The following is a 23,505-nucleotide window of genomic DNA, read 5'->3' as shown; positions in this document are numbered from 1 at the left end:
TGAGCCGGTGCTGCCTGAAGCCCTGAGCCTCAGTGCAGCACAGCCTGGCCGACCTGTCAGCTCTACACATCAAGGCTACGAGGTTGGTGCTGGAACGTGGGGCCTGAAACCATCCTGAGGGCTGGAGAATTCACCAGAACGCAGCCCCTTCCTACTCTCCTGCTCCTGCTTCCTCATCTCAGGGCAGAACTGAAGGGTCAGCACACTGGCCCTTGCCTAGGCAGGGGTGGAGGAGAGATGGGGGAGGGAACTCGTCAGGCCACTGACAGTGGAATGGGGCGTGGGTGGGGAGAGCAAGGAGGAGCAGAGGCCCTGGGCCAGGGCCGGAAGAGGGAGGACACGTATGACCACCTGTGTTCTGACCGCTTCCTGGGAGCAGGAGTTGAAGGCGCTGTCCAAGTTTCGGTTTGGAGATCGGTTGTCAATCAGGAAGTCACTGCCTCCCCTGTGCCTGGCTCTGTCCTCAGCCCCTACCCCTCATGCTCTCACCTCACAGACCCCGGGAGAGCCCCCCAGTGTGCCCAACCCCTCCGCCCAAGTCACTGAGCCCCCCCCACAACTGACCCAAGTAGACAGTGCTCCACGCTCAGCCCGTGCCCACTGTCACACGTGGCTCAAGGGGACCTGTGACCTGAGCCTTCGGATGCTCTTAGACACAGTTAAATGATCTATAAGTTGACCTTTGGCTTAAGACAGTACGTAACAGCCCAGGGACTTCCCTGGTGGGAAGAAGATGGTTGAGAATCTGCCTTCCAACGCAGGGGATTCGGGTTCAACCCCTGGTCCGGACACTAAGATCCCACATGCCACGGGGCAACTAAGCCCGCACGCCACAACTAGAGAGCCTGCACGCCACAACAAAAGATCCCGCTTGCCGCAACTAAGACCCGACACAGCCATAAATAAATAAATATTTTTTAAAGCGAGCAAAAATCAACGGAATAGAAAACAATAAAGAAAACGGAAAAAAAAAAAAAAAAGTACAGTCGGCCCTCTGTATCCTCAGCTTCTGCATCCACGGACTCAACCACCTTCGGGTTGAAAATAATTGAAAAAAATTCCACAAAGTTCCAAAAAACAAAACTTGAATTGGCTGCACAATCAACAACTGTTTACATAGCATTTCCCTTGTGTTAGGTATTATAAGTAATCTAGAGACGATTTAGAGTGTATGGAGGATGTGTGTTAGTTTATGCAAACACTACACCATTTTATGTAAGGGAACTTGAGCATCCGTGGATTTTGGTGTCTGGGGGGATTCCTGGAACCAATCCCCCTTGGATACAGAGAGACAACTGTAATATATTTAAAATGTAAAAACCTGATCTTAGGCTTTAAGCTCAGTGTATGAATCTCTTTTGGAGCGGGGTGGGGGAGGTGTTTTTGTTTTCCGTAACAGCTTTGAGATGTAATTCACGTGCCATACAACTCACCCACTTAAAGGACACAGTTCAGTGGCTTTCAGTAGATTCACAGAGTTGTGCATCAATCACCATAGTCAATTTTAAAACCTTTTTATCATCTCAAGAAGAAACCCTGTTATGCCTAGCTGGCATCTTCCAACCCCTCCTTCCCATGACCTCAGCAACCACTAATCTACTTTTTGTCTTCATGGAGTTAGCTATTCTGGACACTTCATGTAAATAGAATCATACAATTTGTGCCCTTGTATGTCTGGCTTCTTTCACTTAGCATAATATTTCCAAGGTATATCCATGCAGTAGCCTGTGTCAGAACTTCATTCCTTTTTATGGCTGAATAATATTCCATTGTATGTTTATGCCACATTTTGTCCATTGATCCATCACTAGACATTTGGGTAATTCTCACATTTTGGCTGTTGTGAATAATGTTGCTGTGAACGTGGGTGCACAAGTATCTGTTTGAGTCCCTGCTTTCAGTTCTTTTGGATGTATACCTAGAAGTAGGATTGCAGGATCACATGGCAATTTTATGGTAGGCTTTTTGAGGAGCCACCAAACTTTATCACAGCAGCTGCATCTTTTAAATTTTACATTCCCTCCAGCAGTGTACCAGGGTTTCCGTTTCTTCACATCCTCACTAACACTTGTTATTTTCCCGTTTTTGATAAAAGCCATCCTCATGGGTAAGAAATAGTATCTCAAAGTGGTTTGTTTTTGTTTTGTTTTTTAATTTATTTTATTTATTTATTTTTGGCTGCATTGGGTTGCACGTTGCTGCGTGCGGGCTTTCTCTAGTTGCAGCGAGTGGGGGCTACTCTTCGTTGTGGTGCGCGGGCTTCTCATTGCAGTGGCCTCTCTTGTTGCCGAGCGCGGGCTCTAGGTGCACAGGCTTCAGTAGTTGTGGCACATGGGCTCAGTAGTTGTGGCTCGCGGGCTGTAGAGCGCAGGCTCAGTAGTTGTGGCACACGGGCTTAGTTGCTCCGCGGCATGTGGGATCTTCCCGGACCAGGGCTCGAACCCGTGTCCCCTGCACTGGCAGGTGGATTCTTAACCACTGCACCACCAGGGAAGCCCTCAAAGTGGTTTTGTTGTTGTTGTTGTTGTTTTATATTTTATTTTTGGCTGTGTTGGGTCTTCGTTTCTGTGCGAGGGCTTTCTCTAGTTGCGGCGAGCGGGGGCCACTCTTCATCGCGGTGCGCGGGCCTCTCACTATCGCGGCCTCTCTTGTTGCGGAGCACAGGCTCCAGACGCACAGGCTCAGTAGTTGTGGCTCACGGGCCTAGCAGCTCCGTGGCATGTGGGATCTTCCCAGACCAGGGCTCGAACCCGTGTCCTCTGCATTGGCAGGCAGATTCTCAACCACTGCGCCACCAGGGAAGCCCTCAAAGTGGTTTTGATTTGCATTTGCCCAATGGCTAATGATGTTGAGCATATGTTCATGTGCTTATTGGCCATTTGTATATCTTCTTTGGAAAACTGTCTATCCAAGTCCTTTGCCCCCCTCCCTTTTTTTTTGGCCTCGCCACGTGGTGCGCTGGATCATTATTCCCAGATCAGGGATCAAACCCACTCCCCCTGCAGTGGAAGTGTGGAGTTTTAACCACTGGACTGCCAGGGAAGTCCCTCACATTGTTTTAATTACTGTAGCTTTATAGTGAGTTTTGAAATTGGGAAGTGTGAGTCCTTCAGCTTTATTGTTTTTCAAGATTTTTTGGCTATTTGGGATCCCTTGAGATTTTAGAATGGATTTTTTTATTTCTGAAAAAATAAAAGTGCCATTGGAATTTTGATAGAGATTGCATGGAATAGTACAGTTGACCCTTGAACAGCACTGAGGTTAGGAACGCCGACCCTAACCAGTCGAAAATCCGAGGATAACCTTACAGTTTGCCGTCCATATCCGAGGTTCCAAATCCACAGATTCAACCTACCGAGGGTCATGTGGTGCTGTAATATGTATTTAGTGAAAAAATCCACATACAAGTGGACCGTGCAGTTCAAACCGGAGTTGTTCAAGGGTTAACTGTATTGTCTTCGTAACAAGAGTGAGTCTCCCAATTCATGTACTTTCATTTTCTCTCTTCTATTTAACTCTAGCAGGTTTTAGCAATAACTCTGAAGGGTTCCATTTATAAATTTTAAATGCCTAAAATATTCTAAGTGCTTTACAAATTTAATTTATTTTTTAACTGTTCAGTCATCTGACGCAACACAATCTTCCCAAGCTTCAAAAAAATACCCATAAATGAATAAACATACAAATGCAATGAGCCAGTAATTCACTTGAACGTCCCTTTACCAAGAATAAACTTACTAAGATTGACCAGAGGCAAAAGCTTACCACAGCCTGACCTGGTGAGGACGCACAGTGCCGGGACCCAGGGCTGACTCCGGAGTCCAGTGGGGCTGGGATGTGGGCCCCATGGCTGCTGGGCGAGCACCAAGTTTCTCCCCTTCTTGACTTCCAAAAGGAAAGGTGGGAGAGGAAGTGCAGCCCAGCCTCCCACCCAGACTCGTGGCAAGGCAGAGCCTCCGTCCACAGGAAGAGTTCCAACACCCACCCCCTTGGGTGCCCAGGCCCCTGATGAGTCCATCTTTCTGATTCACACTCCCTCCCCACTCCCACACAACGTTCCACTAACGCAAGGCAGCCACTCTACATCCCACGCGAAACCCCTCGCTCATGCCAGGTGGGGAGGCACCCACATCACTTCCAGGCTCCAGCTGGACACCCACCCCTGAGCTCAGTACAGTCGCATCTCAAAATTCTACATCTCACATCTCATTGAACAGTGCAGTTAGCCACCAGAAGATGTTTGAAGGACAGCGAGGAAAAAATACAGCTTGTGCTTGGTCCTGCAACAATCACGAGGTAGGGCTGGTCGGGCCTCCACGCTCACCATCTTGAGGTATCTGAGCCCTCGGGCCCGTCTGCAGAGGGCGCTGCCGTCTTCCACTAAGCTGGCTGCTGGACTCAGCACTGCACATCTATGGGTCTCCAGCAGCTTGTTCCCAGTTCTCCTGGCCTCTCAGTCGTGCACCAGCAGCCCTTTCCCAGTGGAGGTCAGCACTGGTCACGCCCCTCAGCTGCCTGCTCACTCAGCGGCCGAGGTGCTCAGAACAGCCACGTGGCTGGCCTTGCCCAGCTCGGAGGGCTGTCTGTGGGAGGAAGCGCTGCTTCCTTGAGAAGCGCATTCCACATGCAGCACCACCCGGTCACTGGGGCAGGCAGCAACAGTTTCTCCAGGGGTTGCGGGTGCAGGAGTGAGAGCCGCTTGCCCACGTGCACCAGATGGCTCCCAGACACAGGGCGTTTTCCACAGCCCGACTCCCAGGGGCACCGTCTCCAAGCTGGCACCACGGCTGGGGCTTCGACTGGTGGCTGCACCATTCCATCAGATCACTGATTTGGGGTCGTGGGGTGTGAGTGGTAGTTTCTTGGGGGTTTACTGCAATTTGGAATCTGAAACCTCACCAGTGAGCTTTCTGTCCTCTGCCATGTGAAAATCCATGTGTGCATCTTGCACTCTGAATGGATATTTTTACTCAGGCGTGATTTTGGTGGGTCACATATTGGTCATTTGGAAAATCTTGGCTCAGTGAGTTATGTAAATCTTCCAGATGTTGACACATTCCATCGTACAGTCTAAAAAAATCACACTCATTAATTTCACCATCCACCTTATCAGACAAATCTTCAAGTATGAGGAAGCTGTCAAGTTCACGGTGGTGGACGCAAGTTTTCCCAAATCCCAATTTTTTCTTGAAAGCTAAATGTTATCATTGGCAATAAATGCTGTCATCGTTTTCCTTTGTCCATTTTTTTAACAATAAATTTGTTTATTTATTTATTTATTTTTGGCTGTGTTGGGTCTTCGTTGCTGCGCGGGGGCTTTCTCTAGTTGCAGCAAGCGGGGGCTACTCTTCGATGCGGCACGCAGCCTTCAGTAGTTGTGGCGCACGGGCTTAGTTGCTCTGCAGCATGTGGGATCTTCCCGGACCAGGGCTCGAACACATGTCCCCCTGCATTGGCAGGCGGATTCTTAACCACTGCGCCACCAGGGAAGCCCTCACTTTGTCCATTTTTGAGGAAATGATCACCAAATCCCCAAGGCTGAGTGACTCGGGTGTGTTTGTCAGTTGTTCTCCTGAGTAAGACTGACCCGCTGAGCTGGCAGCTGGGGCCACACCCGCTCTCCCTAGGCAGCCAACCTGCTGATGCCCGCACAGAGCTTCCTCTCCCCCCCAGCTTAGAAAAGAGCTGCACTCAAGGAGGAGACTTAACAGTATCAATAGCTTTTACTACTTCATCAAAGACAATTCTTGGGAATTCCCTGGCCGTCCAGTGGTTAGGACTCGGCACTTTCACTGTCGAGGGCCTGGGTTCAATCCCTGGTTGGGGAACTAAGATCCCGCAAGCCACATGGCGCGGCCCAAAAGATAAAAAAAGACATTCTTAAGTAAAACTTACCTTTTTTTAAACTGCAAGAGTGAGGACTAGAGGGACACGGCCACGACAGCTGCCCCCATTGTGACATTCTGTCACCACGGGACTGTGGGCTCAGTGAAAAGGCAACGACGTCTCTGGGTGAAAACAGCAGTGACCTCACAGGCCCCTGACAGCCTGGAGTTTCGGGGGCAGCCAGGCAGCTGCCAACCACGCCCTAAGGGCTGCGGTCTGGGTACAGTCACAGACTGTTTCTCTTTCAGTCCAGGCTTGAGCCTGAAATTTAGGGATTTGAACTCGTCGTATTTTCTTAGGCCGTCAGTGCCCTTGGAAGCAGCCACCTTCCTCTAGTGCCCGCTCGCAGTGCCCTCGGCCTGGCCAGAGCAGCAAAGGCCGCAATCAGCCGCCGCGCTCCTGCAGGCCACGAACCCGCCAGATTTTCATTATCAGCAGGCGTTGCCAACTTTCAGCCCCAAACGGGCCTGATAACAAATTCTACATTCCTCTAAGACTCTGTGGCTTGCTACCACTCTCTTAGAAGAAACTGGCTCCTTGACAGAGAAACGTGGCTAGTTAGAAGGGTGCTGGAAGGCCTGACCCAGGCCGTGGGAGTCGGCGGGAGGCAGAGTTGGCTCAGGAGCTGCAGGAGGGGCGGGTGCAGTGAGGCAGCGGGTCGGTGGCAGAAAGCAGAGCAGGCTGGAGGGAGAGCCAAGCCCCTCCTCCTCTCTGCGGGCTCCTCAGCTGTCCCAGTGCCCTGAGGCTCCCAGCGGGGCCCTGGTAGACAGAATTACGGGAACCCTGGCCCCCGCTGCCCTTCCCCCACGCTGGGGCCTTTTTGGAGATGGCCAGGTTAGGGTCTGCAGGGCCACAGAGAGGCCTGGGGACCCAGGGGCAGGGGCAAAGGTGGCCACTCCTCCTCTGCACTGGGGAGGCTCCCCCGGGGTGGTTTCAGGGTGATAACTTCGGGCCCAGAGGGGCAGTCTGTCAAACATCCCCCTGCCCCAGCTCCGGGGCTCACGTTTCTCTTCCCCACCCCAGCCTCTTCCCTGCTCTCGGGAAGGCTGAGAGGCCCCATTGCCCACATCCAGTCCAGGCTCAGAGCCCTCTGCACCCCACAAGCAACTCTAAGGAGGGACCCCCTTGGCGCCCTGCATCTGCCCTGCCTGAGCTCAAAGGCTGAGAGGGGGCCGCAGCTGGGAAGGCTGCCCAGGGACGGTGCGAGGGAGCCCAGGGCAGGCAGGAATTCTCCAGAAGGAAGCACAGTGAGTGGGGAAGAGCTTGGGCAAAGCCTCTTGACACACTCGAGCCCATCCTCTCCTGACACCAGGGCACAGAGGGGCTGGGGTACACAGGGAGGGCCGGGGTGGGGTTTGAGCGGAACAGGAGGGTCTGACCGTGCAGCAGCCTAGGCAAGGCAGGGAGGGCAGTGGGCAACGCCACCTTTCATGGCTACAACCAGTGGACATTCAAGAAGTGATTGGGGGGCTTCCCTGGTGGTGCAGTGGTTGAGAATCTGCCTGCCAATGCAGGGGACACGGGTTCGAGCCCTGGTCTGGGAAGATCCCACATGCCGCAGAGCAGCTGGGCCCGTGAGCCACAACTACTGAGCCTGCGCGTCTGGAGCCTGTGCCCTGCAACAAGTGAGGCCGCGATAGTGAAAGGCCCGCGCACCGCGTTGAAGAGTGGCCCCCGCTTGCCGCAACTAGAGGAAACCCTCGCACGAAACGAAGACCCAACACAGCCATAAATAAATAAATAAATAAATAAATAAATAAATAAATAAATAATCCTTCCCTCTAAAAAAAAAAAAAAAAAAAAGAAGTGATTGGGTCTTCAGCCCCAGCACGTGGATTTGCAATACCACCTCCCACTCAGCAAAACCAAGGTTCCTTGGAGAAAGGGCCAATTCTACGTCTAGGGCAGCCTCTGTGGTAAACTGGAAAATGGCCCCCAAAGATGTCTACATCCGATCCCTGGAACTTGTGAGTGTAACCTTACTTGGAAAAAGCATCTTGCAGATATAATTATGGACCTTGAGATGAGGAGGTCATCCTGGATAGTCTGGTTGGGCACTAAATGCCATCACCAGTGTCTTTATAAGAGGGGCAGAGGGAGACAGACACACAGAGAAGGAGCCGCATGAAGGCAGAGAAGAGACAGGCATCCACCAGCCAGGGCGTGCTGGCTGCCACCTGAGGCTGGATCTTCCCGGAGCCTCCGGAGGGGCCACTGTTGACACATTGATCTCAGACTTCTGGCTTCTTTCCAGAACTTGAGAGAATAAATTTCTGTTGTTTTAAGTCACCAAGCTTGTGGTAGTTTGTTACAGCAGACACAGGAAACAAACAGTCGGGCGTCTTGTTACACCAGACGGCAAGACATCCCAGAGACCCTTGCGATCGTCAGAAGGAGCCAGGGGCCCACAGGAAAGACCCTCCCCAACCCTGTCTGAGCACCAGTAAGAATAACTCACTGAAGCGCAAATATGCTGAAATCTACACTTTCTTTATTCAAAAACAGACAACTTGATCATGTTTGAAGGGTGCTAGGGAACCAGCTCTTGCAAAATGGTAAATTAAGAGAGAGACAGGAGCATTTACTTCCCTTTCCTCCACAAACAGGAACCAAACAGCACCAGGGGAGCTGTTCTTTACGGCCCGGTTCTACCAGGTGAGTGAGGATGGAACTGGAGCCTTGCTGTTCTCACTCTATCCGGTGGAGGGTGTTCTCAGACCCGAAACTGCCACACAGCAGCTTCTGACAACACAGGAAACAGCGGGGCTTCCTGATAAAGCAGAGCCCCCACCTCTAGGGCACCCCTGCCCTCAACAAGTCAAAGCTGAATCTGACTAAGCCTGTAAATTTATTTACCAATTAGCAAGAAAGACGAGGAAAGTATATTAATAGATACCATGGGGACGCAACCAGCAAATCCCAACAGGAAGTCCCTAGACACATGAGCCACTTTCTTCAAAGGAATAGACCGCTAGTAGAGGGAAGGCGGACGCTGAACTGCAGCATGAGGGGTGCACACTTGGGGGACGAAACCACAAGCAAAAGAAGTTGATTGTCGGCCAAGGTGAGGGCTGCACCTTGGGGCCCACGGAGGGTTTCTTGGCGTGTTCTCGTGGGTCGTGTCCATGGCAGTTAACCTGACCATTTATCATGATGTTTCCTGTAGTGCGTTCTTCTAGCTATCAGGTATTTTGTATTATTGCTTTCTTGAAGGGGACTGAGCCCAGAGGACTTGGTGGCTGTTTTCAGAATGTGGAGGTGGGCAGGGTGACCCCAGGTTCTGACGCCAGAGCTGGGAGGACGAATGGCAGCAGGAATGGCCGGGCACGCGTGTCCACGAGGTCGCGGACTTGCCTCTCCTGCTCCCCGCTCCCCCAAGCGACTGCCCTGCCACGACACGCCTCGGCCTCAATGAGGGTTTGAGGGTCAGACTCACGAGCTGCTTCAAAGTCTTTATTGCAACCGGCGAGAGGGGCCAACAGGGCAGGGAATGCAGGTGGGTATGTGGGGTCCCCTAGAAAGGCCAGGGTGGGTCGTCACTGTGCCTGACAGTGGCTGTCATCCCAGGGCACCCAGCCGGGTGTGGGCAGGCCGGTCACCAGTGGAGGACACCAGGGCAGTACTTGTCAATGAGCCCCTGGTAGTAGGGCCGCAGCTTGTCCACATCTGGCAGGTCAGAGCTCTTGGTGTAGAGATCGAACTTGCTGCAGCGCAGAGGGACAGGGCCTCATGAAGCCCCGAGTGCCCTCCCCCCCTCCCCCCCACGGGCATGACCGTACTTGAACTCCTGCACCCAGGGCAGCATGGCCAAGTCCTGCTCATTGCACAGCTGCTGGTAGTCGCCGCCCGTGTGCCACGGGTAGAAGGAGTGGAACCGGATGATGTAGAAGGCCTGGGGCAGGAGGAACCACACCCCACGCTCCAGCTTGGGCTGGACTGGGCCAGGCTGGGCTGCACTGGGATGAACTGGGATGGACTGGGCCAGGCTGGGCGGGGCTCTCGGTTTGGTTCCTCCCCCACACCTACCTCCGGTGGGAGGGAGAATCTGTTGAACTTCATCATCTGGTACATGTACTCTGTGGGAGAGAGGGTGTCACCACCAGGCACCCAGAGGCGTGGCCCCCACCTCGGTCCCCACTGTTCCTGTCTCTAACTGGCCTCACCGTCATGGCCCCAGGACATGAGGACGTTCTCGAGCCCACAGTGGGGCTGGTACATGCCAAGCTCTGTGCTGCAGGGAGAGACAGAGGGTGAGGGGGGCTCAGGAACACCCCGCAGAGGGGAGGACCAACGGCGAGGGAGGCATACCTGTACAGAGGATCCTGGAGGTCAGGGTTGTCCTGGAAGGTAGAGTCACAGAAAAGCACAGAGCCTTGGGGACGGCAGCCAACTGGGAAGGTGTCTCCAACGACTGCCCACTGGGGAGGGACAGGCAGCGGTGGGTGGGCCTGACTGGCCTGCCCACCAAGTGGGTGTCCAGAGCCCAGAGCCGAGGCTGCCCTGGGCCCCGCCCTGCCCACCCCCTCCACCCCTCTGCTCACCTGGGGCTCCCCTGCCAGAGCCAGGACCTTCCCCAGGTCGTGCAGGAGCCCGACGAGGTGGAACCAGTCTGGGGGAGAGAGAGAGAGGCAGGGCAGGCTAGAGGGGGTGCAGGGGCCAGGGCAGAGGGACAGCCTTGGGGCTGGGGTGGGGGGCAGGGCCTGCTGGGAGAGGGCCAGACCTCTACCCTCCCCCACCACCAGCTGGGGCGGGTGGGGAGCACACCCTTGTCGGGATGGGCCTTCCGGATGCCCTCGGCCGTCTGGAAGGCGTGGAAGGAGTTGGGGAAGTCCACGTCGGGGTCCGACTCGTCCACCAGCCCATCCAGCATGTCCACAGCCTCCATGACAGTCATTCTCTTATAGGAGAAGCTCCCAAACTGGGCATGCTGGGCCAGTAAGGGAGAGGTCAGCGTAGCCCCAGGGCCGGCCCTCGGGGGGTTCGGGTTAGGAGTCGTCCAGCTACCTTCCTCCTGACGAAGTCCACGGTCTGCCACGTGTGCATAAGCTTGTAGGTGGTGAAGACACGGTCCAGGAGAGGGCCGGACTGCAAGCCAGAGGGTCCGCCGGGCAGCTCGCCAACCCCTGCCCTTCACACCCAGGGGGCCACTGCCTCCCTCTCCCGGGCCTGGCCCCACAAGATGTGAACGGGGTATCCCCAGGGTGGCCTCTGGAACTGTGCAAGGGGACAGGTGCTGCCCTTCCCAGGGGCGGGAGAGGCAGGGGCGGAGTGGGGGGCGGCCGCAGGTGCTCACCGTGTAGTTTCGGAAGCTGCCCTTGTCTTTGGCCGCCTCTGGCTCCATATCAGGCCGGTAGACCAGGGAAGGGTCCGGGTCCTGGTTGGGTGGGGGAGTGAACCCATTTCACCACAATGCCAGCTCCATGAGGAAGTGAGGACATCCCCAAGGGGGCACGAGACTGTCAGAAGTGGAGCAGCCGCGATGCAGTGGGCGCCCCAGGGCACAGCCCCTCCCAGCACAGGCGCGGTGGATACTCCAGGTTCCTGGTGTCCTTATCTGCAGGGTGGATGCCGAGGATGCCTGCTTCCCCAGTGATGCACGGCTCTGGAAGCACCCCTACCCGGCATCTCCTTCTCGAGACCTGGGTCCGCAGGGAGCCCAGGGGTTGGGCCGACGACCCTTGCCCCAGCTAGACCACGACAGGAAGGACGGAGACCTTTGACCCAGATGAGTGGGCCGGCAGAAACCCGCTGGGAGAGGGCATGGTGTTGCTGCCCCTTCCCCGAGGGAGCAGGCTGTGCGGGGTCCGGGGTGCTCACCACAGCCACCTTCATCCTGTGAGGGGGCAGAGCTCCGCAGGCCCAGGTGCCCGTATATATGCCCACAGGTTACATAAGTGACCGGACACCACCCAGCCCCTTGGCCTTGGCCCTCGGTAATGAGTGACCATCCACCCTCCTCCTGGCCTCTGAGAGTTAATGTGTCAGCACAGGAGCAGCCCCAGCGGCCCGGCCCCCCACCACCGCCAGCCAACCTCAGCGTCCCTGGAGCAACTGACCTGCCTGGGAGGTCGAGGCTGCTCTGTAGCCAGACTCCCACTCCTGCTTCCCAAGCTTTAAACACCTCCATGCCCCAGGCGGTAGGCCCCTCCCAACACCCTATCATCCCCAGGCACCTGGGATTTGGGGCGGGGCGGGGCTTATTTCAGAAAGTCATTTTGACACTTGTTAAAATGGGATAGAAGACTTTTATTCACATTTCCCTAGAGGGGAGAGGTTGGGCTCCACTCTGAACACAGAGTAAATCCCCAGCACAGTCAGCTGGGGATTTACAGCCACCAGGCAGGGCGGGGGGCTGGGGTGGGGTGGGTGGGCAGGGGTCAGGAGGGAAAATTGCCAGCGGAGACATCAAGGGTGAGGGCACTCTTGCTAAACCCCAGGATTCTGTCAAGGGCGTGATTCTCGCTAATACTGGGTGAGGCTGGAGCCTTGGGCTCACGTTTGGTCCAGGGGGTCTTTGTCAGGCTCTTGAAGTGAGGGGCTCCATCTCGAGTCAGCGCAGACATGAATTCACAGCACTGGCCATGTGTGGGCTGAGTTAGGCAGGGAGGACACAGCAGGGACCACACCGCCTGGAGCTGACGGTCCCGTCATTGGAAAGAGGCCGGCGCTCTGGCGAAGGACGGGGCACTGAGTGTGGTCAGGGTGCAGTGGGACGGGAGAGGGCAGTGGGCGAGATGCGAGGGTGCTGGGCACTCCGCGAGGCTCCTCCTGCCCACGCTGAGAATCAACCGGGGCCCACTTAAAATGGCAAAGTGCTCTCGGCCCCTGTGAGCCCACAGCGCCTCCAGCTTCCCACGTGCATGTGCATCCCTCACGCGCTGTACTTTTGAGGTTGGTTTCCTCTGCCTCCTCCCACTGGAATCTCAGTCCCTGGGGGTGGGGGGGGGCGGGGTTTATTCGCTGTTTCCGCAAGTGCTCAGAAAATATTTGCTGCAAGGATGGAGAGGGGACTGGGGAGGTGGGACGGGGACTGGAGCCATCACCCCAAAGCAGGTGGTGGCTTGGACCAAGAGAAGGGACAAAGGGCCGGCCAGTGGATCCGGATGAGGAGAGAGAGGGGCAGCAGCAGGGGGAGGGCAGCGGGTGGGGGAGCTGGGGGGTCTGGGGGGCTGCCACCAGGCCTCCAAGCGGGGTGCCGGATAGGCAGCCAGGACACGGTCTGGAGCTCAGGGGCCATGCGGACGACAGTGCGACGCTGCGACCATGGCAGGTGACCATAAGGAAAAACAGCCCAAGGCTCAGGCAAGGGCACCAGGTGGTGCAATCCTGGGGGCCTCCTGGCATTCTGTGTTGCCACAAGGAGGGTGCAGTGTGGGGTGGTGTTCTGGCAGGGGGAGCATCCTGCGTGGAGAACCAGACCGCAAGGGACTTTGCCCCAGGGCCGGAGCCAGGGAGGGTCTTGGCCGAGCTGAGCTCCTGACTCTCCCTGACTCAGCCCTCCTGGAGCCCTCCTCTTCCTCATCCCCCAGTCGCCCTGGCCCTGTGCCATAGCCCCCCCTCCCTGCCTGCTCTACCGACACCCCTCGGTGACCACAGGCTCCCAGCTCTGAGGCCCAGCCTGCCGCCCATCCAGCCCCCACGCACACACCTGTTCCAGCCTCCCCCCAACATCCACGCCTCCCCTGGGCTCAGGGCCTGGGCGCTCTCAGCTCCTCCCCTGGGGCCCCTGCCGTCCTCAGTTCATCTCCCCAGTGGGGCAGGGACCAGCCTGAACTATTCCCACGGGGCCTGGTGGAGGGAAGGTAGGCCCTGAGCTGGAAGAGCAAGCACAAGGGTGGGAGGCCAGATGGTGCTTCCAGGAGCCTCCCGCCCTTAGGGGGCCCCCGGGGGTCTGAGGGGCAGGCCTGCCAGCGACCCAGGGTATGGGCTGCAGGGACCGCAGGCACCTCCCTGATCTCTGGCTGCAGAGCTGGGATAAAGGCATGCTCTCTTCACAGGGTGGCTGAGAGGGTGACAGGGCAAACGTCGACAAATTAAGTGCTGTATGAACATTTGTTAAATAACGGAAACCACATTTCTGAACCCATGAGGCATAGGGTGCCAGTACTACAGAACTGGCAAAAGGCTCTGGTGTCACAGCACTTAAAGCCCCTCCCCCTCCCCCCATCCCAGGTGGGGGGGGCAGACACACACCGAGAACTCCGCCCTCTGGCTGTGGACTTGTTCCTATTTGAGGCCAGTCCCCTCCCCCAGGCTCCTGGCAAGCCTGCTCCAGCCTCCTGTTGTCCCCACGCCGGGCAGGATGGGGCTCAGGGAGTCCCTGTGGCCCGCGGAGCCCCAACCCTTGTTCGGCCATCCCTACCCACCTTGAGGTGGTGGTGCTTCTGCCTTAACTGAGACATTTGCGCTGGGAGATTTGCCCCTCCCCACTCCCACCCTGCCCTAGGGAGTGGGAAGGGTGTTCTGCCCTGCTCTGCCCCGGAACCCCTACACCCTTTCCCCAGCTGCCCTCAGGGCACCCAGGCAGGGAGTCTCCATTGCGACCTTGGGCCCAGCTGGAACAGGGCAGTCCAGCCTTAATCCTACCATGTCAGGACCAGCAGGGAAGAGGCCATGCTGGGCCCACTCCGGGCCCCTCTCTCCTGCTTGCCCAGAGGTGGCCCAGGGTGTTCAGGTCCCTGGCATCTGCCCCACGTGCCTGGGCAGACCCTCTCCTCTAATGCTGCCAACCACCTCCAAGTGTTGCACTCCCCAGGGGCAGAGCCCCTGGGTGTTCAGGCTCTGCTGGGTCCACACACGTGCACTGGCTTCTGTGTCCGCGGTTGTTCGAGGTTGGCTGCTGCAGAACCTGGTGGGGGTGGGGGGGGCGGGGGTGTCCTCAGGGGCCTGCACCGCTGTTCCAGCGACCGCTCTTTGCAGCGGCTACGGGGCTGGTTCTGGGTTGGGGGCTCAGCTGCAGCTCCGGGATTAGGGCACAGCATCCCAGCTGGGACAGGCAGGGGTACGGCCCGCCGCGCCTCAGCCGTAGCTGTGAGGGCTGCTGGGGTCCACAGGGGCTGAGTCGTGTGGGCCGGCTGAGCCGACAAGCTGCCATAGGCGGTGGCTGAGGTTCTGCACCTGGCAGGTGCCCAGCACACAGCCGACACGCAGGAGCTGGGCTCGGGGCCTGCGGGGACCCAAGTGTCGGCGGGGGCCGTTCCGGAGAGGCTGACCCATAGCAGGGGCCAGGCTGGCACTCCTCTGGGGCTGGAGGGCCCGGTGCAGCTTCCAGACCACAGACCGGGCTGCAGGGTGCCGGGACTGCAAGCCACTGGAAGGAGTCCGGGCTGGGGGCTCCCTGCAGAGGGAGATGGAGGAAGTAAGCCCGGTGGGCCAGCCTTTCAGGGACCCATGAACCCACCCGCTTTCCCTTCCACACAGGCCTGGGGTCACTGGCAGGGGAAGCCCACTGAGCTCAGGGCTCAGGGCCTGGCCCTCAGCCATCTCAGTAGCCCATTTACCTGCCCCTCCCTGGGCAAGGGGCAGCCCTGGCCTCTGTGGGCCACTAAGCTCAGGACTCAGGTGACTCCCTCTCAGCCCTTCCCTTGGGGTGGGGGAAGGTGGGCAGGCCTGAGGGCCCCTCCAGCCTCGCCTCCCACAGCTGACCTTTCCTTTTGAGGGGTCTGCTTGCCAGTGGAGGAGTGGGCATGCCTTAGGAGGAGAGGCAGAGAAAGAGGGGCCTCTTGCCCTGCTCTAGGGGTTGCTTAAGGCCTGGGGCTGGCCCTTGATCTAGGGGGTGAGCCCCAGCAGCAGGTGGGGGGTTTCCCCAACCAGGGGCTAGAGGGCCTGGGGAGGGGGAGTGGTCGGAGGGAGGCCTCCCCCAGCACTCCGGTTTCCTGCCCCGGCAGCCAGGGTGGTCTGAGACCTGCTCACCTGGGTCGCGCGGGCGGCCGGCTCCGGGCCAGGCCGAGGGACAGCGCGCCTGGGAGCTGCAGGTAGAGGAAGCTGATGCAACCGAGGGTGACCGTCAAGAGCCGGGCCATGAGGGCGGGGCCGGAGGGGGCAGTGAGCCGGGCAGGTGTTGGGGGCGGCCCTAGGCTGAGCCACCGCTTCCGTCCGCACCTCGGGGCGCGCGGGCTGGCGCCGGTGGGTCGGCGAGGGTCTCCAACACAAAGCGACACGAAGCGGGCGGGCGAGTCTCCTGCCGGGGGCGCGTGAACCTCCTCGGTCAGCTGGCGGTCGGAGCCCTGCTGGGGCCAGAGCCTCAGCACCTCGGGGCTAAATAGTCTTCCAGGGAGGCGGAGCCGGACGCGCCGGCGGGGCGGGGCGGGGTGCTCCCGCCCGGACCCCAACTCCGCCCGCCGCCCGAGAGAGGGCGGCGGCCGTAGGGAGCGCGGGTGACTGGCCAGAGACCCCGGCAGGCCAGCCTCACCTCCGCCACCTTCTGGTGGGGGACACTGGCCCTGAGCCTGGAGGGGTAAAGAGCTGGGTGCTGCGGAGTGCGATCGGCGGGGCTGGGGGGCTGGGTCCCGCCCGCCACCTCTAGGTCCCTGGGCCTCGCCTCCCAAATGTCCGCGCCAATGAGTGGCAGGGGCCTGGCCAGAGGCGATTTTGAGACCCCTCCTCAAGAGGTCCTAGCAGCTCTATTACTAAAAACTCTACCCTCCCCGCTCCCCACCCCCCACTATTACTGAAGTATTAACTGGTTTTTGTCAGAAATTTAAATGAGTAAAAAGTGAGAACCTCTCACTGCCATCCCGTGGATTCCTCTCCCAGGTCCGGATGGGTGCCCCGTTCTTGACTTTCTCTTGTGTGCATTTTGTTGAGGGGGGGTTGCATCCTGTGTGTGTGCACTATATACAGACACATATGCATATATAGGTAAAAATATATGTAAACATAGAGACTGCCATTCTTTCTTATGGTTGATCCTACACCAAAATGTAGGTGTTCTGTGGCTTAATTGATCCTTTACTGGGAAGCAATTAGGTGATTTCCAAGCTTTCCGAGAGCAAGAACCCTTCTTCATGAGCTCATGGATGTGTCTCTATATGATACTTCCGCAGACATGGGAATTCTGGCTGAAGGTGAGCCCGTGTTTGTGTTGACAGATGGAGCCAAACTGCTCTCCACAAAGCTGATGCACTGTCCACCGATAATGGACTTGGTGCCCGGGTTCTTCATCCCTTTGTCCCTCTGAGAGGGGACAATTATTCCATCACATGCTCAGACATTTCTGATCATCTGAGCATCTCTGCACCCATTTGTATTTCCTCTTCTGTCTTCCCTGCCCCAGTCTTGCTCCCTCTATCGGGTCATCATGAGTGACCCGGTCACTCTCCGTCCCTCCTTCTGCACACGCCATGGGAGCTCAACAAACATTAGCTGCATGAATAAATCAACAAGTGGTGACCACCTGCCATGTTAAAGAGCGGTAGGGAAGCATCAGCAGGTATTCCCGTTTTTACTTGTTTATTTATTTTTACCGGAAGGAGGGTGGGTGATGTGATCACATCTATGTTAGAAAAGTGGAATTCAGCAGGGAGGTGGGTGCTGAAGGGCTGGCAGGAAGGGTGCAGTGGGGACAGAGCGGATGGGTCAGAGAAACAGAGCAGAGTGGGGGGGCAGATGAGGAGGGTCAGCCCACCCATCTGTTTGCTGATGCAGGGAGAGTGGGGGGAGGGGTTAGCTACCTGGGGGACATCCTGGCAGGAATGTCTTGCTGGCCTCCAGCGTCCTGGGCCTCGGACTGAAGAGAAAGCAGCCCTGGAACACAGTCTGGGGAGTTTCGGAGCTGGCAAGGCTCTGAGAGGTGAGGAGTGTGGTGAACATCACCCACAGAGAGTGAAGAGAGAGGACAGAACCTGGCGTGGGAAGAGGGGCAGGCAAGGGACCCCAGGGGTGGGCCCGGTTCTGCAGCTGCTTCTTCTCCCACCAGCACCCCCGTCCTCCCTCAATCTGCCTTCCACAGTGCTGCCAGTACCGTCTTTCCAAAACACATGTGACCGTATCACTCACCCCACCAATAAAGAAGAAATAGATAAATATTCGCAGTCTCTTAGGCCGTCGGCCACTGCATTCTTTCTCTCAGAACACTGGCTGCCACCACAGGCCTAGGGTCTCATTTCCCCGACAGCCCACGGGCAGGGTGTCCTCTGGCCTCAGGCCTCAGCCTGGGAGCTTATTTCGCCCCTGTCCCTCTTGACTGGATCAGAGACCCCCTGTGATCCCACAGCCCCTGCACAGCACAGCTCGTGGCACTTGTGGTCTGTAAGTGTCCGCGTGCCCCCCGGGGGGAAATCCACGGGCTTCCCGCACTGATCCTCAGTGGAGGAGCCGCCGCTGTGGAGGCACCCAGAGCACCGCTCACCCGTGGAGACACACAAGAAGCAGACCAGAGGTTCCCCTGGAGCAATGCTTTAGAGAGAAATCACCGTGGAGCAGGAAAAGCGAGGGTGGCAATTGGCTGGGCAGACAGCATCTAAGGAGGTTTCTCTTGAGTGTTTTAAGGTGGGAGAGACTGAGTGTAATCCCGATGGCGAGGGTCCATAGAGAGGGCAAGATTGAGGGTGGGGGTACCTAGCAAACAGCCAGAGGTGGGGAGGGGGCGGGAGGGGCAGAGCCTCTGTGGTCGCTGTGGAGGGGGAGGTGGGGCTGAGGGGGGCAGACTTGGGGTGATGCAAGTCTGTTTTCTCTGTGAAGGAGGGCAGTGGGGTCATCTCTGAGACACGGGAAGGGGGTCAGAGGAGACTGCAGAGAGAACCGAGCTGACCAGATGCCAGCAGGCTGGGCAGTGGGGAGAGTGCATCCACAGCTGGGGCCGCGGTGTCACTGTGGCTACTCTGCACCAGCTGGCGCTGCAGGCCTCGAGGAGACGGATGGGCAGGACTGTGCGTGGCTGGGGTTTGCCAGGTGAGGACAGTGACAACAGTTGCGGGGGGGGGGGCGACGATGTTGGCAGGATGACAGGTGACTGGAGCCACACTGGGAGGAAGCGGGCGGCAGCGAGTGCCTCTGAGGGTAACATGGACAGTGTGGTAGCCGGGAACTTGAGTGGGGCTATCTATCATGGTCTAGAAGTGACCCCAAACCTACCCTTGACCCTAAGGTGCTCAAGGAATGGGCTCCTTGCAAGGAGGGCATGAGGGTGGAACAAAATGGAGTGCAGGGTCCCCACCATCTCTGTGGAAGAGCCAGTCCTGGGCTCATGTGCTAGGCCAGAGGGCTTCCCTGGGACACTGCCTGCCCATGCACAGGCTCAGTGGTGTGGTAATGTGGCGGTGAGGACCTTTTTGGGTGTAAGTGACAAAAACCAACTCAAGACAGCTGGGGCAAAAAGGAGGGGTTCTCAGCCTATCTACCCAGTACCGTACAGAAGCAGAGGAGGCTGTGGCTGGGCATGTGCCCAGGGGCAGGGAGGGGAGCCTGGTGGTCCTCCCCCTCAGCTCTTGTCTCTGGGTTGGGTTCCACTCATTCTCCAGGCGGGCCCCTGCGAGGGGGTGGAGGAGGAACGCCAGCAGTTTGTTCCTTCATAGGTTCTTGAAGCAGCCAAAGTCACCCCAAAACAAGTTCAACCCTGCCTCCCCCTCCCAGCCTGTCAGCGAGCAGCCCTGAGGCTCCCCTCCCCCCACCCCATCTCCTCTCCTAGCGTGTTCTGCCCTAGACTCTGTGTCCCCCTTGCCCATCCCTGTGTCACTGCGGGGGAGGCCCTGGCCGGCCCCGGCCCTGAGGGTGTTGGGCACCGTCAGGGACCCTGAGTGGTGCAGCCTTCTCCCAAGCAGCGCACCCGGGCCCCGGCGCCTCACGGCCTAGTACGCGGCTCTTTACAGCAGGACGTGCAGCGCGCCTTTTAAAAAGTACATGTGTTAAAAATAAATGAATGCATGAATGAATGAATGAATAAATAAATAAATAGAAATAAAAAAATAAAAGTACATGTGTTAAGCGTTTCACCTCACTTAGACTGGGCTTCCAAGTGGGGCCAGAGCCCTCCTCAGGCTGGGAACCCCACGGGTAGGGCCTGGGTGGGTACTCCCCCCTATCACCAGGCTGGCAGCCCCAGGGGATGGCTTAGGGCCCCAGTTTGGGAGACCTGTGGGTAGGGCCGGGCCTTCCAGCTTTCCTCCAGACTGACAGCGCCGGGCCAGAGAGCCCCGGGAGCCGCGCGGACCCCAGACAGAGCTCCCAGAGGCGGGGCCCGACCCCTCTCCGCCTTGCGTGGGAGCCGCGACGGCGAGGCGCGCCCTGACCCGGCCCGTGCCTGCCGCTGACCCGCCCGAGCCGCCGTCGCTGTCACCGCTTGAGGGTGGTGAGCGGCTGAATCCCGCCCCCGGGAACCGAGCCCGCGCCGCTGGTCCAATGAGGGAGCTTCGCTCAGGACCCCGCCCACAGGGGGCGGAGCGAGGCCGCGCAGGCGCACGGCGAGGCCGGGCGGGCCGGCTGGCTGGGAAGATGGCGGCGGAAGCCCTGGCCGCCGCTGTGGAGCGGGCCCGAGGCGTCCGGGGTGCGCGGGCCAGGGCCGGGGCCGGGCCATGAGAGCGCCGTCCTCGCGTCCCCGAGCCGCGGAGCCCGCCCGCGCCCCTCGCCATGGCGCGGCTCGCGGACTACTTCGTGCTGGTGGCGTTCGGGCCGCACCCGCGCGGTGAGTGCCGGCGCGCGGCCGAGGGCTGAGGGCCGGGGACCGGGAGCCGGGAAGGGTCAGCCGGGGCGGCGGGGCAGCCCCAGGGTCAGCCGGGCACCTGCCGCCCTGGTTCGGGGTCCGGGGTCGGGGGTCACGGAGGGCCGACCTCCCCGAGGTGGGCAGCGCGGCGAGACGGGGCGGGCCGAGATTGCCCACCCCAGTCAGGGCAGAACCGGACCGACAGCGCCTCGGCGTCGCCCCGGAGGTGGGAGGGCCCTGGGGCGGCTCGGCCTCCCGACTCCCAGTTGGGTGGGATGGGCTCTCTCTGCCTTGGCGGACTGCCGGGCGGCTCTGCTTCCAGGGGCACGGAACGTTCACTTGCAAGCCCCTCCTCTGACCCCCAGTGCCTCTGGTCTGGAGCCTCCGGCCCCTGTGCCGTGTCTCAGGTACAGGAGGCTGGGGGGCATGCAGAAAAGGGGTGGGGTTCAGGGACTACTGCTTGAAGAGGTGGTGTTTGAGTTGGAGGAACTGTGGAGAGGAGAGAGAAGAGTGTTCCTGGCAGAGGGCCTGCCGACTTCATGCCTGCAGCCAAGCCCTGGGTGGGAGAGTGGCGTGGTGACTGGTGCCGATGGCCAGGAGGTCCGTGTCTAGGGTCAGCGCCTGTGTCTGAGAGCCCTTCAGCCCAGGAGGTAGGAGAAAACAGCCTGACAGTGACATCAGCAACAGCCGTGGAGACAGCGGCGTTGGGGTGTGCACTCAGCGTGCCAGGCCCTGCACAGCCCTTTGTTGCGTGATCTCACTTCTTCCTCCCAGCAGCCCACCGAGGTTTCCCTGTCATTGCCCCCATGTGTAGAGTGCAGTCAGGGCTGAGAGGTTGAGTGCCTGGTCTGAGCCCCCAGAGGGGCTGGGACTCGCACCCAGGCTACCCCAGAGCTAAGCTGGGGTCTCAGATCCCAAACTGCAGGAGGGCACGCGTGTCATTGGGGGGGTGGGGTGGCTGTGTGGTCAGGCTGGGGCTGAACCTTGAGCCTGAGAGTGGGGTCGAGACCCTCAGTCTACCCTGCTTCTTGTCACCCCAGCTGCCTCTGTCACCATCCAGGACCCGGACTTGCACTCCTCTTTGCTTTTCTTCTTGCTGAGCCTATACCTGCTGGACTCCACACTCTCCAGACCCTCCTCATGCCCTTTCACTCAACACTCACTCCTCCTCTCCGCTCCTCCTGTCGTATGCATCCCGACACCGTCAGTCATGAGCATGTCTCTCCCTTCAGGGAGGACATTCTTGTGGGCAAGGACCAGTTGTCCTCGTCCTGCAGTCTGCACGTGGCAGGCTCACTGTCAGTGTTGAACAGGCCCAGAGGGAGGGCCGTCTGCTCCAAGGCATGTGGGGAGGGGGCAGTGAGGAGGACATGCCAACTGCAGCAGCGGGGTGCACTGGATCCAGGGAGACGGGGCTGGCCAAGGTGCTGCCCCAGCGTGAGGGCCCCCAGGCTGCGTGCCAGGGCAGGGGCTGCATGAGCAGAGTGAGCTTGGAGGCTGAGGAGGCTGAGGGCAGGTGGGAGGCGCGCTGATGGTGGTGGCAGCTGGAGTGAATGTGAGGGAGGTGCGAGGAGGCATGGGTGGGCTCCGTGACAAGCTGGCTGGAGCCACACGGGCGGTGGGCACCGCAGGTGTGTGTGGCCTCTGAGCAGAGCCGGGGAGAAGGCTGGTGCCACAGTGCCGGCTCACCCCGTGACTGGAAGGAGTGACTCTCAAGATGTCCCTTCAGTAGGGCTGGGGGGCCATGGAACCCCCTAACCACTGTCTTCCGGGATTGGAGCTGGTCAGCTGCTGGCTGGCTGCCCAGCCTCAGGGCCTCCCTTGGCATGGCCGGTCCATCCCTGTGAGGAGCAAGCCCACGAGCTGGAATCCCGGCTGTGGGACTGAGGGCAGAGCGAGGTGGTGGGGACGTCTGAAGCAGAGGAGCCCCGCGTGAGGCTCAGTGGTCCCTGCTTTGCCACTGGAACCTCTGTGACCTTGGACCAGTCTTTCGGCCCTCCGCACCTCACCTTCCTCATCTGGGGGTAGGGTGAGTGACACAGACCTCCCGGGCTGCCGTGAGCACAAGGTGGACATGCACACGTGGAGCTGCTCACACAGAAGGCTCCAGGAAGTGATGGGTGTCTCATTAGTGCTGAGCAGCCAGTGTGTGGACGCCACTTGGCACAGACAGTGGGCACCTCTGCGGGAGGTGGGGACCCCTGCGTGCTGGCAGGCCTAGGACACTAGGGCAAGACATAGGGTCTTTTGGGTTCAGCGGAGGGTGTAGGAGGGGTAGAAGTGTTGTCCTTGGCCTGGATCTGGACATCCTGTCTGGAGCTTCTGGATGCAGGGCCTGGGTGCTGAGTCCTCGAGTCCTACCTGAGGAAGTATCCTGGCTTCATGGTTACTACCTGGCAGACCGCTCCAGGCAGGAGGAGAGGGAGGGGGTTGGGGGGTTCCCTTTCATTCATCCCAGAAGGTGTAGGCTCCTCCCTTGGTGAGTTGGGGGAGCTCCTTCACTAAGGACATGGGTTTAGCCTGTATTGCACCCTGGCCCAGCTCTGGGGACATCATGGGGGCCAGAGAGACTACCTTGCCCGGTTCCTGGCCAGGGAGTGCCCTGATGGTGGTCAGCTGATTTTACACAGTGTGACCAGTGCCGGGGTGTGTCTTTGATCTGACCAGATGGCCGAGTGCATATCTGCCAGGGAGGAGGGGCTGGACCCCTCCTGGTGCTGGGGGTTCCACCCCCAAACATCTGAGAAGAAGACTTTCCACCCCTGGCCTGGCCTCTTTTGGTCCTGACCATGTTGAGCTGGCCACATTCCTCTGCCCCATCTACTCTCCCCACCCATATTCCTGCCCTCTCTCTGGAGCAGGTTGGGGCTGTTTGGGATGGCCTTGGCTGGCTCCCAGCCCCACCCTGGGAGCCCGAGGGTCCAAGTCCTTGGGTCAGAGCCAGTCGGGTCTGACCAGAGAGGTTGGAGAGGTTGCAGCCC

The 23,505-nt window shown here is 58.7% G+C and overlaps 3 protein-coding genes across 4 annotated transcripts in view; 1 reads left to right on the top strand and 2 right to left on the bottom strand.

The window, feature by feature from the left end:
* Window positions 1-9,325: 9,325 nt before the first annotated feature.
* On the bottom strand, window positions 9,326-11,754 carry MIOX (myo-inositol oxygenase). 2 transcript variants are annotated; one of them, XM_068561570.1, is made up of 10 exons: window positions 11,704-11,754; window positions 11,180-11,260; window positions 10,891-10,971; window positions 10,651-10,813; window positions 10,428-10,495; window positions 10,195-10,304; window positions 10,050-10,117; window positions 9,913-9,962; window positions 9,666-9,778; window positions 9,326-9,590 (listed from the first exon to the last, which is right to left on the bottom strand). In XM_068561570.1, exons 1-10 carry the CDS (start codon window positions 11,716-11,718, stop codon window positions 9,482-9,484), a joined length of 858 nt encoding a protein of 285 aa, XP_068417671.1. In that variant the 5' UTR covers window positions 11,719-11,754; the 3' UTR covers window positions 9,326-9,481. The 2 variants fall into 2 exon arrangements, with proteins under 2 accessions (XP_068417671.1, XP_068417672.1); XM_068561571.1 differs by having other exon boundaries at window positions 9,326-9,552.
* A 354-nt stretch (window positions 11,755-12,108) lies between these two features.
* On the bottom strand, window positions 12,109-16,238 carry ADM2 (adrenomedullin 2). The gene is made up of 2 exons (XM_068561660.1): window positions 15,799-16,238; window positions 12,109-15,223 (listed from the first exon to the last, which is right to left on the bottom strand). Exons 1-2 carry the CDS (start codon window positions 15,906-15,908, stop codon window positions 14,905-14,907), a joined length of 429 nt encoding a protein of 142 aa, XP_068417761.1. The 5' UTR covers window positions 15,909-16,238; the 3' UTR covers window positions 12,109-14,904.
* A 4,061-nt stretch (window positions 16,239-20,299) lies between these two features.
* Window positions 20,300-23,505, top strand: part of SBF1 (SET binding factor 1) — a 28,547-nt gene continuing 25,341 nt past the window's right edge. The window contains exon 1 of the mRNA XM_068559616.1: window positions 20,300-20,506. Coding sequence (XP_068415717.1) covers window positions 20,452-20,506 — 55 coding nt within the window. The 5' untranslated portion in view covers window positions 20,300-20,451. The remainder of the gene's footprint in view (window positions 20,507-23,505) is intronic.

Source organism: Eschrichtius robustus, chromosome 13 (genome assembly GCF_028021215.1).
Source record: "Eschrichtius robustus isolate mEscRob2 chromosome 13, mEscRob2.pri, whole genome shotgun sequence".
NCBI lineage: Eukaryota > Metazoa > Chordata > Mammalia > Artiodactyla > Eschrichtiidae > Eschrichtius > Eschrichtius robustus.
The sequence above is the reverse complement of the archived record's forward strand: the minus strand, read 5'-3'. Positions and strand labels throughout refer to the sequence as shown.